This window comes from Tyto alba, unplaced genomic scaffold, assembly GCF_018691265.1.
Source record: "Tyto alba isolate M040663 unplaced genomic scaffold, T.alba_DEE_v4.0 Super-Scaffold_17, whole genome shotgun sequence".
NCBI lineage: Eukaryota > Metazoa > Chordata > Aves > Strigiformes > Tytonidae > Tyto > Tyto alba.
Window position 1 is genome coordinate 13,003,754 of NW_024881279.1, and position 14,133 is coordinate 13,017,886.

Below are 14,133 nucleotides of genomic sequence, written 5' to 3' on the forward strand. Positions count from 1 at the left end.
GTAGGGGGAAAAGAGCTCGGGTTGATGGATTCCCAGTGTTTCCCAGTGCACCTTGTACTCTCTGGGTAGGTTTTGCTGATAGAAAGGGCTGTGCTGAGGATAAAGCTGGAATGGCCAGCCGTGCCCTCCCGTTCTCCAAACCTTTTTTTTTTTTTTTTTTTTTCCCCCCCGAGGGAGAAAGAATTATTTATTTATTTTTCCCCTAAGGGAGAGAGGCAACAAGCATTTTCCCGGGGTCGGTGGACCCTCTGGGAACGAGCCGGGCCCGCGTTTACCCAAAGCCGTGGCTTTTTCCGCCGCTGTTCCTCGCCCCCGCGGCGACCCCGGGCGGGGCGGGGCCGGGGCGGGGCCGGGGCGGGGCCGGGGCGGGGCCGGGGCGGGGCCGGGGCGGGGCCGGGGCGGGGCGGGCTCGGCGGCCCCGCAGCCCCGGGATGGGGGCGGGGCAGCGGCGCCCCGTGGGCGGGGCCGTGGGCGGGGCGGGGCGCGGAGCGCGGCGGCGGGAGGCGGGCGCTGTCCATGGCCCTGCGGAGCGCCGGGCCGCCCCGCGCTCCGCCGCGCCGCCGAGCGCAGCGATGGGCAACACGGTGCACAAGACCCTGGCAGGTAACGGCGGGGGGGCGCGGGGGGCTGCGCGGCCCCGCGGAGGGCTGCGGGGCGGTGGGCGCGTCCCTGTCCCGGGTGATGCTGGAGGGGGGGGATTGGGGGGGGGAGCGGGGCGCGGCGGAGGGACCCACCCGGGCTCTGCCGCCCGTGGGGCCGAGCCCCCGCGCCCCTGAGGAGCGGCCCGAGAGAAGCTGAGTATTTCGAAAATACTCCTATTATTATGGCTATTTTCGATGGTCCCCGCCGCGACGGGCACCGGGGCGGTGATGCTTGAGCGGCGGGGCACAGCTTCGCCCCTGTGAGAGCGACAAAAGCGGGTGAAGTGGAGCTGTTCCCGCAGCTGAAGTGGTGATCTCCCGACTTTCAGTCGAGTCCTTTCAGGGGCTTTCATTTTTTTAAAAAAAAAAAAAAAAAAAGGCAACTTCTGAATGTGGAGAGACATTAGTTGTTCAGAGTCACCAGAAGAAAACTGCTTGAAAGCAGGTCTGAAATGTTTGCAAGACTGCCCTGGTTTTAAACTGCCTTTTTAGCGAATTCTGCTCTTACACAAGAGATGTACAGATTCTTTTCCTTTGCAAGTTCATAATTGTGGGGCTTTTTCCTCCTCAGAGAATCAGTGCATAATAAAAGCAGTTGGTCTCTATAGAATCAACAGTATTGAATTACTGAGCCCTTGCCAGTCTGTATCTTCAGCTAGTTTTCTTTTCTTTTCTGCCCTTGCAGAGCTCCTGCATTGCATCCTTTGTACTTTAGGCTCCCGTAAATAAAAAGGGTCTTATTAAACTTATTTAAAGAAGCAGGAGGACCTATTGAACACACGCACATGCCTCCCTGTAATCAGCCAGGGAGCTGAATATAGAAATAAAGAGAGGAATAGATTTGCATTTGGATGTGCCATATATTGTCTTTGCAAAGAGAGGGTGCTTGGGACCTTCAAGGCACAAAAGAAAGCTGCTAGGCTCGTGGTTTAGCTATGAACCTGTGATTAGATTTCTAGTTGCATCTCCTCTCATTCTCTATTACATTTAAGTGGGAAATTAGCTCCTTTCACAATAAGGAAGTTTTCCTTTTTTTAAATACCTCCCCAACTGGCAAATAAAGGCATTGTAAGGAGTATATGACCTTGGAGAAAATTCATTTTGTGGGTTGGCTTTTCAGCTAGAGGCAACATCAAGAGGCACATGCAAAAAACCTGGGAGAGCCAGGGAAATATCCTCAGGTCAGGGGAGGTTGGCTTGGTAAGGCTGGAACTTCCCAGAGAAAAAATATCTGTACCTGCTGGGACGTGGGATCTAGCTGTGAGCTCTGTTCCAGAAGGCTGAGTTGTATCAGACGTTCTGCCTATTGCTAGAACAGTCTCTCCTGAGCAGCCTTTATATGCACAGCCTTACACACGTGAATTTAAAAAAGGGGATGACATCAGTTGTACTGCAGTTGTGTGATTAGAGTTCCTAGCGGTGCTTTCAAAAGAAGTTGTTAAGAAAGAGGAAAAGTTCGATGGAAAAAACTGGAGACTTGATTTATGTAGACCTCCCAACTCAGATGTTGTTCTGGTGGCCTAGGAAATCTCCGTCCTGTCCTGCCAGGTGGAGACTGTCTGTAAGGATTGCTTTGCTGGGGAGAGTCCATTTGCAAACATTTGTCAAATTGCGCAAGGCAAAAACATGCAGGACGCTTGAACACCATTTGCTAATGTGCTGGAAGATGCTGAAGGTGTGTCTTTTCCCCCAAATTCAGCTGTGTTCAGTTTTTACATAGTAATAACAGTCAAAAGAACCTGTGGCTGTAGAAGAGATTTTGGATGTTTGCAATCTGGAAGTTTAAAATGTATTCTGTCAAGTTGGACAAAATTCAGCAGTTTTTCATACTGGTGTGCTCGGATGCATTGTTTGTCTTTCATTATCCAAATGGCATTATGGAGGGAAGCAGGTTTAGAACTTCTTGGAAAAGTCCTTTTGAAAATGATAAAGTTTTTCTGAAAGACTGAATTGTTGGATGAAATCCTATTTATAAATGCTATGGCTGTTTAGAATTACTCGAAGATAATCAATCAGAATTAAGTCTTCCCTCTTTTTTGTTCAAAATGCACCTTTCTTCAATCCTGCAGACTGAGCAGCACACTTTCGCTCTCATTTTAGCTAGCAGAGGAATTGCTCTCCCCTGTCCCATGGGCTGCAGTAATTTATTTAAAGAAAAAAACAAACAGAACACCCCCAAACTAAAATTTGCCTACTTGTTGTGTTAAATTGATTAACTGTAGAAGCCTACAGATGTTGTTTCCCTTTTGTCGTCTTGTTCACCATAAATAGCTCAGGTTGGAAAATGTCTTTCCATTCTGATCAAATGCAGAGGAAACGTGGAGGGACCTTCATCATTTGGCTCCTGAAAAAGTCAAACAATCAATCATTCAGGTTTTATGTAGAAATGGAAACACTATTCTCAAATAGTGAAATTCAATTTCAAATCCTATTAAATGCAGTTTAACTAATTTTTATACCTAAATTTGTTCAAATGTGTTTTCTGTGCTTGTTGCATCTTTAAATCCTTGTACAGCCTATGCCTTTCTCTCCACACTTCCATGTAATGATACAAGAGCACATGCTATCGGTGCCGGAGAAATTTGTATTGGGAGCTTGGGAAACGTGTGTTTGCCAAGTATCTGATGGTTAACGCACAATGGATGAAGGCTTTGTCAAATTAACAGCGAGGTTTCTAACCAGAGTGGTACTGAAATGAGTAATAGGCTGGGGCTAATGAAAAGCAGCTTCTATATTTGAACTGGTTGAGGAGGCATTTGAATGGAAAGGAGCTGAGATGTGTCAGATATGCTTAACAATGGTCCTGAGGTGGTGGTGGAAATCACTCTTATCTAGATGACAGCTAAATGATACATGACACATTCCTCCAGCAGGAGGGTTGCCTCCTGCCTGGCCCTGCGGGGTGAGCAGGACCTCCTCGCCTTCGGGCTCCTCCACAGTGCGGCCACCACCGCTCGGCGCTAGCCCGTTGCCAACCCTTCCTGCATCTCCAGTGGGAGAATCTCCCACTGCACCTCCAGTGTGCAATGTGGGATTTTATGCTTGGATGTCGATATTTTCTTGCCTCCCTCCCCTTACCACTGCCCATTGTTTGAGACGATGTGCGGGCAGGTGGTTAGGCAAGAGTGAATTCTTTATAATTAAGGCACGCCGTTTTTCTGTCTCCTACAGGTGATAAACTAGGTGTGCAGCATTGCAGCTGATGGGCGGAACTTGTCCTGACCTGCAGAGTGGGCTGGGAGGCCGCGTGGATGTTTGTGGTGGATGGGTTGCATACCGACATTGGGCTTTGTGGTTGTTCTTACCTGCGCTGCTCCGCAGGAGTTGCTCTCTTGCATTAACTTACTAGTGAGAGAGGCAGCAAGTAGCACACATCCGCACCCCAACGTTGTGGATGGTGCTAATTTCTCCATGGTAATTGCTTTCCTTGGCAGACACTTTGAACAGGGCTCATAAAATGGTTAGTAGCCAGATGGGGGGCACGAAGCCTCCCCTGAAGGTGAAGGAGGCCCGTGGTACTTGAGGACTCGTAGGCTAGGAGAGGTGAAAATTCCCCTGGCCCAGCGAAGTCCTTACATGGAGCTGCAAGGTGCAGGAAAAAGCGAGGAACAACATCTAGGAGAGCTGGGCAGGCAGCAAGTGTCCTTGCATGCACGGCAGCTCGTCGTGGCAGGGTGAGCCTGGACAACTGCTGCCGCAGGCGGGCAGGAGGCACTCACTGCCCCCAGCACGAGTAAAGGACTTTCCAGTTGGGATCCAGTTGTTGATCCTGGCCCAAATAGGGTCATTGGTATTTAACAAAGGAGTCAAATTCCCTTTTAAGAATCTGTCTGGGATCTGATTGCAGTGCTTCTCCCACAGCCTTCCTCACAACTGTGAGGAATACCAAGTATGAGTGGCATTTGTGTCTGGTAAATACAAGGGAGAATGGGGCTTCTTCTGGCAGAAGCGACTTCAATTTCTTATTTTCAAGAAATTTATTTTGTGTTCTTAAGAAAAATGCTTTTAATAATTAACCCTCTCTCTGCAAGTCAGAAATCCCAAGTTTAGACCTTCACTAGGCTGATGCTCCCATCTGCCAGTCTTTTGCACAACAGTGATGGTCGTAGGGTCCCTAGAGCAGCAGGAATTTATAGCTTGTGGGTAGAAGATGATGTTTCTGTGTATCCTTTTAAAAATACTGATGCCTATTATCTTAATATACATGCTTCTTTTGCAAGAAACGAGTAGCAAAGACCACGTAGTCTTTTCCAGGTGCTAAAATCTCAGTTTCAAGGAGCATTTTTGGTTTAGATTTTTTTCTGTGGTCCCTCCTTCCCCCTTAGTTGTTAGTGATACGCTGTAGGAGGAGTTCTCGGTATTGTCAGTAGGGGATCAGTTCAGTAAATTGTTTGGTTTGGTTCCAGTCTGACTTTCAACAAAACTACAAAATAACACTTCAGGTTGTTCTGGTTTGAGTGAAAAAGGTACCTGTTCAGACCAGTTTTTGATTTGGGTTTGGTTCAACTCTGATCAACACCGATTACAGGTGTTAATCTTGCCTCAATAACAGCCCTATTTCGCCTGGTTTTCCTACCTCTTTTAGTCTAAGGGTTGAGGTTTCTAGGGTCTCTCACTGATTTTGCTGCTGACTCCCCGCATGACCTTTGAGCAAGTGGCTTTAGCGTAGTCTTGCTTTGTATGTAAGGGAGGTAGGAAACACAGTTTCCCTCACACAGGTATACAAGAGTTAATTAATTAACATGCAGGGATGAAGTATCTTCAGGAAGAAGGTTATAGAAGTGCAAAATATAGATTAATTTGCTGCTTCTTTTGTAGCTTTCTGCTTTTCCACTCTTCAAAAGGAAACCTGTGAAACTGCTCAGCCTTTGCAGTGTTTTAGAGCTGGAACAGGTTGATCGTATACTGAGGACTATCTTTAACCAGCCTCGCACAGTACATACCCAAAAATGTGCTGCAGCCAACTGGCATGATTAATTCAGCGCTACCATTGGCATCTTGGTTGTTGAGACTGGAGAAACAACTGTACTCGAATCCAGGAAGGCATCACCTATCAAGACGGTGCTAAGTGGAGCTGTGTGTCATGCCCCATGGCCGGTGTGCTGTCAGACACATGCAGCACATTGCCAAGTGTGTCATTAAAGCAAGAGCTTTTTGTTGCTCTCCACTCACAGGCTGGATAGTGCTGGGCAGGTGCCCTCTCTTCTATTGTATTGTTTACGCTCTAGAGGGGAATTGCTTTACTAAGAGGTAGGATATCTGGCAAACTGCACTTTTTCCCTTTTATTTCTCTAGATAATTGCTGCAGGTCAGAAGGACTGGTGTGCCACCATCTGTCCCTACTGTAAATGCTTAAAATCACACCCCTAAGTCTGTGTGTGTAGGCAAAACTCACAGAGAGCCCTCACCGCAGGCAAAGGAAATTGCTGCTTCCTGACACATCATAATTTGACAACCTATAGAGGTGCTTAAGTGTGTTTAAGGTGTTTAACTTTAGGCAGTCAAGTTTGAATGTGCGGGCATTAATGTTTATTTGACATGAAAAGGATGAGTCACCTTGAAGCTTATGCTGTGCTTCTCTTCCCATTCTAGTAAGGATCCTCCTCATGTATCACATTCAATGGCTTTTCAATTAGGAATGCAAATAAGCACCTTGGTCCTTCTTAGCTCCACTGGATTTAGCATTCAAGCCTTTTGAATTTTGGAGTTGCACTTTTGGACAGTCAGTGTCCTGCTGCATGGTTTGCCTTGAAAGGAAACATTGTCTTTCTCATCAGCATCTCACTGTTTACAGAGCCTATCCGTGCGGGTTGGTAGCTAAAATAAGAGCGGGCTTTCCTAAGGTGGAGTGTGCATGTCACCATGATGGATGTGGTGGGTTCAGGCAAAGAATCAGGGAAGGAAATCTGCTGAACCAGGCAGGGGTAGAGTTAGTGAGAACCCAGGAGCAGGGGCTGGCTTGCTGGGGTGGCTTCAGGAGTTGCAAGATGTGATGAGGCCAGGTGTGATCCCCTGAAACACATCAGATCCCGTCTGAGTTTCCTTACGGGGAAGGTGTGTGCAATCTACTCCTTCTCTTTTTATTTCCATCTGTCTTACCTCCTTTGTTTGTTTCCTTTCTTGTGCCCGGAGCAGTCTGGCATCCCGTGCCTGCTGCTGCTTCTTGCCATGACAGCCAAACCGCACGGCTGACTCACGACCTGCACCTTCCCTTCTCCTAATGAGCTTTTCGGCCACACGCTCATTTGGGGCTTCCTGGCATCAAAATATAGCTTGGCTGGCAAACCATTCTCCAGACTTTACCCAGAGGGCAGATGTGTACTCACTTACCAGCAAGCGCAGAAAGAGGTGAGAGCCTGAAGGGCTGTTGGAGGGGACCTGGATCCATGTCACATCCTGGGGAGGCTTTTCTGTCTGCAGCAGCTGGAGGAAGCTTTGCTACCAGACCATTTCCATACTTTGTTCTGTCTTCTCATTTGGGCAGCTTCTCCACCCTTGCCCTTGGTGTCACTAATCTGCTGTGCCCTGGAGGAGACTGACCCTGCATCAGTGGTCCATATGTGTATTTGATGGCCACAGTGCCCTTAGGCTGGGAGGTCCTACCACTTCTCTGAAGACCTCCTCATCCCACCTCTTTGCATCTGCAAATACAGCAGGACTGCCCAGAGGCATTAGCTGGGGCAGTCCCTTCCTGATGGTCCCTTAGATAAGATGTGTGCCCATGGGAGGACATGTTTGGTGGGCAGGAGATGCCGTTTACTCTGCATTGTTTTATAATCTTAATGATGGCTGTATTTTTTTCCCCTTTATATGTTAAACAGCATGAATCACTGGCACCAAGATGTCTAGTTGAAAGCTTTATCTCAGCATACATGTGCCAGGTTTTCCCTTCAGACCTGGATGCCCTGTTGTCTCAATTACTGAGTGCTGGAACATTAAATTCCTGGTGTCTGAAGAGTTGAAGTGGGGCTTTGGGGAGGAGTGAGGGAGGGGAAGGCAATTTCTTGCATGTTAATTTGTTTTTCCCTCTGTGTCCAGGGCAGTATCTTCCTCTGTTCTGTGTAAGCAGGGCTTGTTTTCTACCCAGTTTTTCCCCTCCGTTCTTTCAGACCTCTGGCAGTGGAGCAGCTCAGAGATTTCCTACTGAGAAGATCAGACCTCATCCCTTTCCCTGCTCTAGAAAAATCATGTATTTTTTTTCCTTTCTAAACCAGCGGGACTGGTGTAAAGGAACTGGATCAGAAGATAAGAAATGACTTCTCTCTTGCTGCTGGAATTACACAGGAAGATTCTTTAAAGAAAAACCATTTAACTGCATTTCAAAGCTTTTCAGTGCAGCAGGGAAATCACATTTAGGGTTTTTTTTTTAAGAGCCACTGGTGCTTTGAAGGGAGAAAAATGGATGGAGTTGTGTTTGTGGAGTTGTTGGCTAGATAGTTGCATATAACAGATTTTGTTTTCTCAGTTTTCTTGTTTCACTGTGGATATTTACATAATAATGAGACTTTTGTACTTTAGGAATTCTCCTATTTTAACCATCCATTTGTCTGTGACTCCAGGTTTCTTGTGATTGCACTCTTGATGGCATAATGTCTTATGGTTATGTGGGAGAAATAAATAGACCACATAAAAGCAAAGCTGTTTTTCATTGCCCGTGTAGCGACACAGGGAAGACAGTCAGTCAAGAGAGAATTTCCCTGAGTGAAATTTTTCCATTTGATTTACAAATGCCAGGGAAAAAAGTTGTTTGATTTTTGCCCTTTTCCTTAAGTTGAATGTTAAATCTGCCAAGCCCTGCCTTGACAGGCCAAAGATAAAAGATAGAATATCCCATTTGGCAACAGAAATTAAATAATTTCATTCAGGTTTATCTTTCTTTCTTCAGTGATAACTAGCGTTAGCTGTGGCAACAGCTTTTCTCAGCCTGTTATCTGTTTTGGTCTCATTGGGGCACCGGCTTCTCAGCTTAACATGTTCTGTAATTTATGGAGTGGAGTTCAAAAGTTATCTCCTCGGTGTGATGCTGAGGTTGAAAGCATAATTCCTAATGAGGGGAAATTGCTGTTTCTCAGGGTCTTGAACTTGACATGGTTGGATAGAGGGGTTTTTTTGTTACAAGAAAACACTTGGCGCTTGAGATCTGTTTGGTCTAGTGCCCCAATGGTGGCCAAAATCGGTGCTAACAGGAGCAGCTAAGAGGCTGCAGTGAGCTGGGTTTTTTGGGAGGAGACAGGACTAGGATGTCTGAGCATGTGCTCTTCAAGAAGGCAGCTGGACAGGTTAACACTGATGCAAAGCCTTGGTGGAGTACAGTAATTTGGAATACCTATATCACTGGAGGTCTTAAAGAACAAGTTTGTTATTCATCAGCTAGGAATAACATTAGTAGAGCTGGGCCCATCAGAGGGTAAAGGTGGGCTAGATAATCCTTCAGGCTCCTGACAAAGAGGTATGCCCCCAAGAAACTCCTCTTTAAGGGGCTGTTCTTTGGCAGTCCTTTCCTCAGAACACCATCAAAAATTCTTGATTACTTTGGCCTGCAATGTGAAATGGTTTCTAAGTATGAAAACTGAAATAATTTACTAACTGGCTGTCGCTTCACTGTTAGTGATAAGGAGCATTGGCTGGTATATTGTGTGGTGGCCATTGTTCTGGCTTATAAAACAGAGATAACTTTCGTATGATGGTTCATGGGGACAAACTACACAATGGAAAGAGTGTTTAAGTGGCTTGACTTTTATCTGATGATCAGCATTGGATTTGCTCTGGAGCACGGTGCCCCTTGGGACTCTGGCTGGCTGATGAACGTAGCCCTGTGCAGGGCGGGCTGGGGATGAGCTTGCGGGGACACAGGGCCATGGCACAGGGTCTGCATGAGAGCCTTGTCAGAAGAGAGTGCTCAGAAATAAAAGCTGAACATTGAAACCATGTGTGCAGGAAGGGAAAGCTTGATGCCGGTGGAGCTTCCCTGCACTTGCGTGGAAGAAGGCTTGCAGATATTTCAGTATGTCAGGCATTTTGGTTGATATCTCCTGGAAAGGAGATGTCCTCTGAAGGCTACGAGGCAGATCTTCACACTGGCATCTGATTTGTGAGTCTTAAATAGTAATTACTGGGTGATTTGCCAGCAGCAGAACAGCACTGCCTGTGCTGCTGATGTGATCAAAGGGAGAGAGTGAGAAGGACAGATGCTTCACAAGTCAGAATTTCAAGGAAATCCATCTCGGTTAAAGTTTATAAAAACTGATCTTGGCCAACAGACCCTATAGCGTGTCTTTAAATACCACAGTCTTGAACAGCAATCAGTACTGAGTCGTGCCTGGGGATTGCTGTTATCAGGGGATGTTACGAAGGCTAGGAAAAGACAGAGCAAGATACAACCACATGCACACATGCACAAAAAGACTAAATTCTGTTAAGTATCCAAAATCAATCTTCTGAGTCTGGGTGTTGTTTCCAATGATGTATGAGTGGCTCGGGGCAGCCTTAGTCTGACTACAGTTTGTTTTGCCCATCAGCAGCATCAGCTGTGCGGCGCTGTGGGTGCTGGCCTCGTATGGACTGGCTTGGCAGCCGCCACCCAATGTAGGAAAACTTATCTCTCGCTTCACCTTGTAGGTTCAGAGATCTGGCAACAAGTGCTTTTATGTAAGACCTTTTGTATACATGGAATTGTGCAGGAAGAGATATTTTTTTGAAATAAGAATGCCTTCTTCCAAATTAGCTTAGTCTACTGCTTACGTTATCCACTTTGAAAAGGCATGTGAGCTTGCCAAATACCAGTGTCTGCACATAGATACTGGCAATAATGAATCTGCTGTCCATTTGCACCCTGCCTTGTTCCAAAATAACTTTCAGGTCTAGACAAAGGATGCAGCTCACCGGCAAGGCTTGGCTATCCCCTCTGTTTGTTTTGCTATTGCATAGTAATTATGAATTTATTTTAAAGCGTTCCAAGAAATGCCTCTGCAACCCCAATGTTTATGTAAGAGAGAAAGAGAAATTCATAATTTATTGAATTTGTGTGTGTTCTGCAGGGATTATTCATTGGAGGAACGTACTGATTTTTTGTATCCTAGTAACCAACTGTGGTTGCTTTTCCATGAATAATCTTTACAGTTTAACTTGACCAGCCAAATCTAGAAGGGAAGACTCAAGTAAATTAAATTTATCAAGGCAAATAATTACAAGGCACAGATAGCTTTTTGCAGGTGAGAGAGAACAATTTTTTTTTCTCCCTCATTTAACTACCTAATAATCAGAATGACAGATGCTGTCTGGAGAGTCTGCTTTTACCGAGCAGAACAATAGTGGAAGTTTGAGTCATTACAAACTAAACTTCAAAACTTGATATGCTTAATATTCATAATTAATGAATTGGTTAAAACAGTCCTTTCCTCCCTCAAACAAGCAATGTGATGGTTTCCAGTGCTTCCTAACAGCAGTGGAAGTTACTTCCCTTCTATGGGTATCAGCATGGGGAGCCCAGGGTGAGGGTCCCCTGTGGCTCAGGGTTCCCAGCTCTGCTGCTGGCTCATCTGCCTCGCAAGGACACCGTGAGGCTTAGTTACTAAATGCTTTGCGTAGCCCCTTCTTCCTGAAATTCTGGCCCCACGTGGAACAGCCAGAGTTTATCACTTAATAGAAGTGTTTGTATTTTTCTGCTTTATAATTTATTTTGATTAAAAATTAGCCCCTTTTCAAAATTGAGTTTAGAGGGATAGTGTTTCTTTAAATGCCTATTACTCTTAGAAATATTAAAAACTAGTTTTAGAAGCAAAACAAAAACAAAAATTTGTTTCCCAACTCCCTGAACATGTTTACTATTTCTCCCACCCTCTTCAAGCATTCAGCTGACCATCTCTAAGCAGAGGGCAGAGGTACATTCCTCCCAGAGAGGTCAAAACCACTTCTCATTTTAAAACAAGCTATTTTCAAACCATCTTTTTGTATGCATTCCTATTTAGTAAATGTTTATATGCTCATGCAAAACAACTGCCCTCCTGTAAATACTGAAATCTATGGGCACGCCAGTAGAATCAATCACCAAACTATGTCAAGCAGCCCTTAGCTAGTCACTCAGATTTTCCTTTGGGATGAGATTAATGGTACAACCTCATGAGACAGTCCCAGAAGGAGGGAGAAGTTTTCCTTGTGTGCCTCTGGATCTTTACCATATTTTCCCCTTTCCTGATTTGCTCCCTGCCTCTTGTATCTTGAACACAGCCCTGCATTAGGCAGTCCTTGTTTCCTCCTTTCCAGCAGACTAAAGGTGGTGAGCAGAAATGTTAGGTAGGTCAGTGCCGAGGACTGTTCTGTGCTTATATTCCTGTATTTTCCCTTTCTTTGCCTATATTCCTGTACTGAGCCAGGGCAGCACTTGTGGTTGCTGTTGTGCATCTCCAGCCATCATTCATCACTGCAGACACATCACCTTGGGTCTCTGGCCAACCAAGTCAATGTTCTTCCAAAGCTCTCCTTGTCTTTTTCATAATCTTTTTTTCCCCAGGGCTAACAGCAGTGCTGGGAGCACAAGCTGTGACTCATCTCTCTCCGTGGCAATGAAAGAGTAGCTGAAGGGAGTGATGCTGTTTTATAGATGACCACGCTGTTGCCTAGGAGGGTTGTGGAGTTTGGGACCTGAAATGCTCTTTCTCCAAGGAAGTGACTGTCTCCCCAAAGAGGTGTTTGGGCAAGGTGTTGTTGGTGGCAGAGGGGGTGTTTGGGGTGTAGGCACAGCACTGGTGGCAATCCACGGTGGGGAGCAACCCCGGGACTGTGGTGGTGGGGAATGATCGAGGCAGACATGCCAGCTGAGCTCCATCCTTCTGGTGGCCCCAAGCAACCCCGAGTGCACATGCTGTACTGGGCCTTTGCCTGATGTGGACATGTAGGTCTGAGAAAAAGAAGGAAGAAATCTCCCCATCCAAAATGCCATGGGCCTACCCTGCTGTCACAGGAAAGGGAGCTGCAGAAAAAATTAAAATTCAGCAGTTACTGCTATGAGAAATGAGGCATTAATGTGAGGCAGACGGGAAAACCGGGAGCAAAGGGCAGGGCCTTTGGGCACAGGCCTGTGCCTTGTGCAGCACTCGAGGAACCCCGTTCCCGTGCCCGGGAGGCTGCCAGTGCTGCCTCTGCCTTGGGGAGGTTCACGGCTTGGCTGGGTCTGCTCTGGGGAGGGTCTGCTGATACTGCCCCACCAGTTGCTCCTCCTTATTAGGTACCATCTCAAGCTAGTAAGACGCTCTTTTGCAGTGTGTTGTGTTCTCCAAGCAAAGGAAGCATTGCAGTCAGAGAGATTTTATATGTCCTTAATACATGACCAAACGCCACTGCTTGTGTGCAGGTGAGGGCTCCTGGTGGTTTAGCAACGGCATGAAACATTTCTGCTATTGATCCTATTTGACCAGGGTGGCCTAGAAAAAACTAAAGGGGCACAGGAGGACATGCTTCTGTCTCACCAAGCTCTGCATGCACAGGAGGCTGAGCTGGAAAGCATCAGCTTTTCATTTTCCATCAAGTTTCCAATTTGCTGCAGTCAGGCAGGCACCTGCTCCGCCCTGGGGATGTCGATGGGTAGAAGGCTTGCTGGTCCCATGTCCCAGGCTCTATCAAAAAAAAAAAACTGCTGTGGTGCTAATGAGGGGGCTTTTTCATTGGGAAACAGTGGTTTTCAGCATATCTTAGCATGCACAAAAGCATGGGAAATGGAAGGGCTAAGGAGGGCTGGGTCAGGGCAGGCATTTGGAGCATGGTGTACATCCCAGGATGGTGCTGAGGACAAGATGTGCCACTTCCTGGCCCCTTGCCCTCCTGGTATCTGCCATGAGCAGCTCTTGCCAGCAGAAGTCTGGCTTTGCCAGCAAAGGGTGATGCGTTTGTATTTGGCAGGTGCTCTGGTCTGCCTGTCCAACAGGAAAAGCTCAGACATGTACCAAAGTGCCTGCACACCTTGCTGTGGCTCACACAGCACATTGGTGCCTCAAGACCTCCACGGACCTGAGCCGACGGAGCAGTGCCAGGGTGGACATTGGTCACTGCTGTTCAGATGATTTCCAGCTTTATTTTTAGACAACTTGAATGCAGTTTGCTTCAGCTGAAGCCAATTCCTCGATGTGCTGGCAGACGGGGAGTTGGGTGGACGGGAGCGTGCCTACTCAGGGGAAACATGCCTTTCTGTGGGTTGCAGGGAGGTTTCGGGGAAGCCGAGCCTCTCCCCTTCTGCCAGCAGCAGATCACTGCAATGAGTGAGTTGCTTAGGAGAAGGCTTTCCTGCAGCTCTTCAAGTAACTGCTCAGATTTGGTATTTCAAGAAAGTTCTTCAAGAGCAATGGCAACTATAACTCCCAGTGTGTGGTGACTTGGGGACCAGGGGAAAGCCCCTATGTGGACCTGTTTTGATGACTTCAGGCTTTCCATACATTTGGTGTCCCTTTTTCAGCATGTTTCCAGCTCGGAAGATGATGCAAGTGGCACATGCAGCATGGGA

General features: G+C 46.8%; 1 protein-coding gene across 1 annotated transcript in view; it reads left to right on the plus strand.

The window, feature by feature from the left end:
- Positions 1-487: 487 nt before the first annotated feature.
- NEURL1B (neuralized E3 ubiquitin protein ligase 1B) overlaps positions 488-14,133 on the plus strand; it is a 35,692-nt gene continuing 22,046 nt past the window's right edge. Inside the window, exon 1 of the mRNA XM_042790439.1 lies at positions 488-603. Coding sequence (XP_042646373.1) covers positions 573-603 — 31 coding nt within the window. The 5' untranslated portion in view covers positions 488-572. The remainder of the gene's footprint in view (positions 604-14,133) is intronic.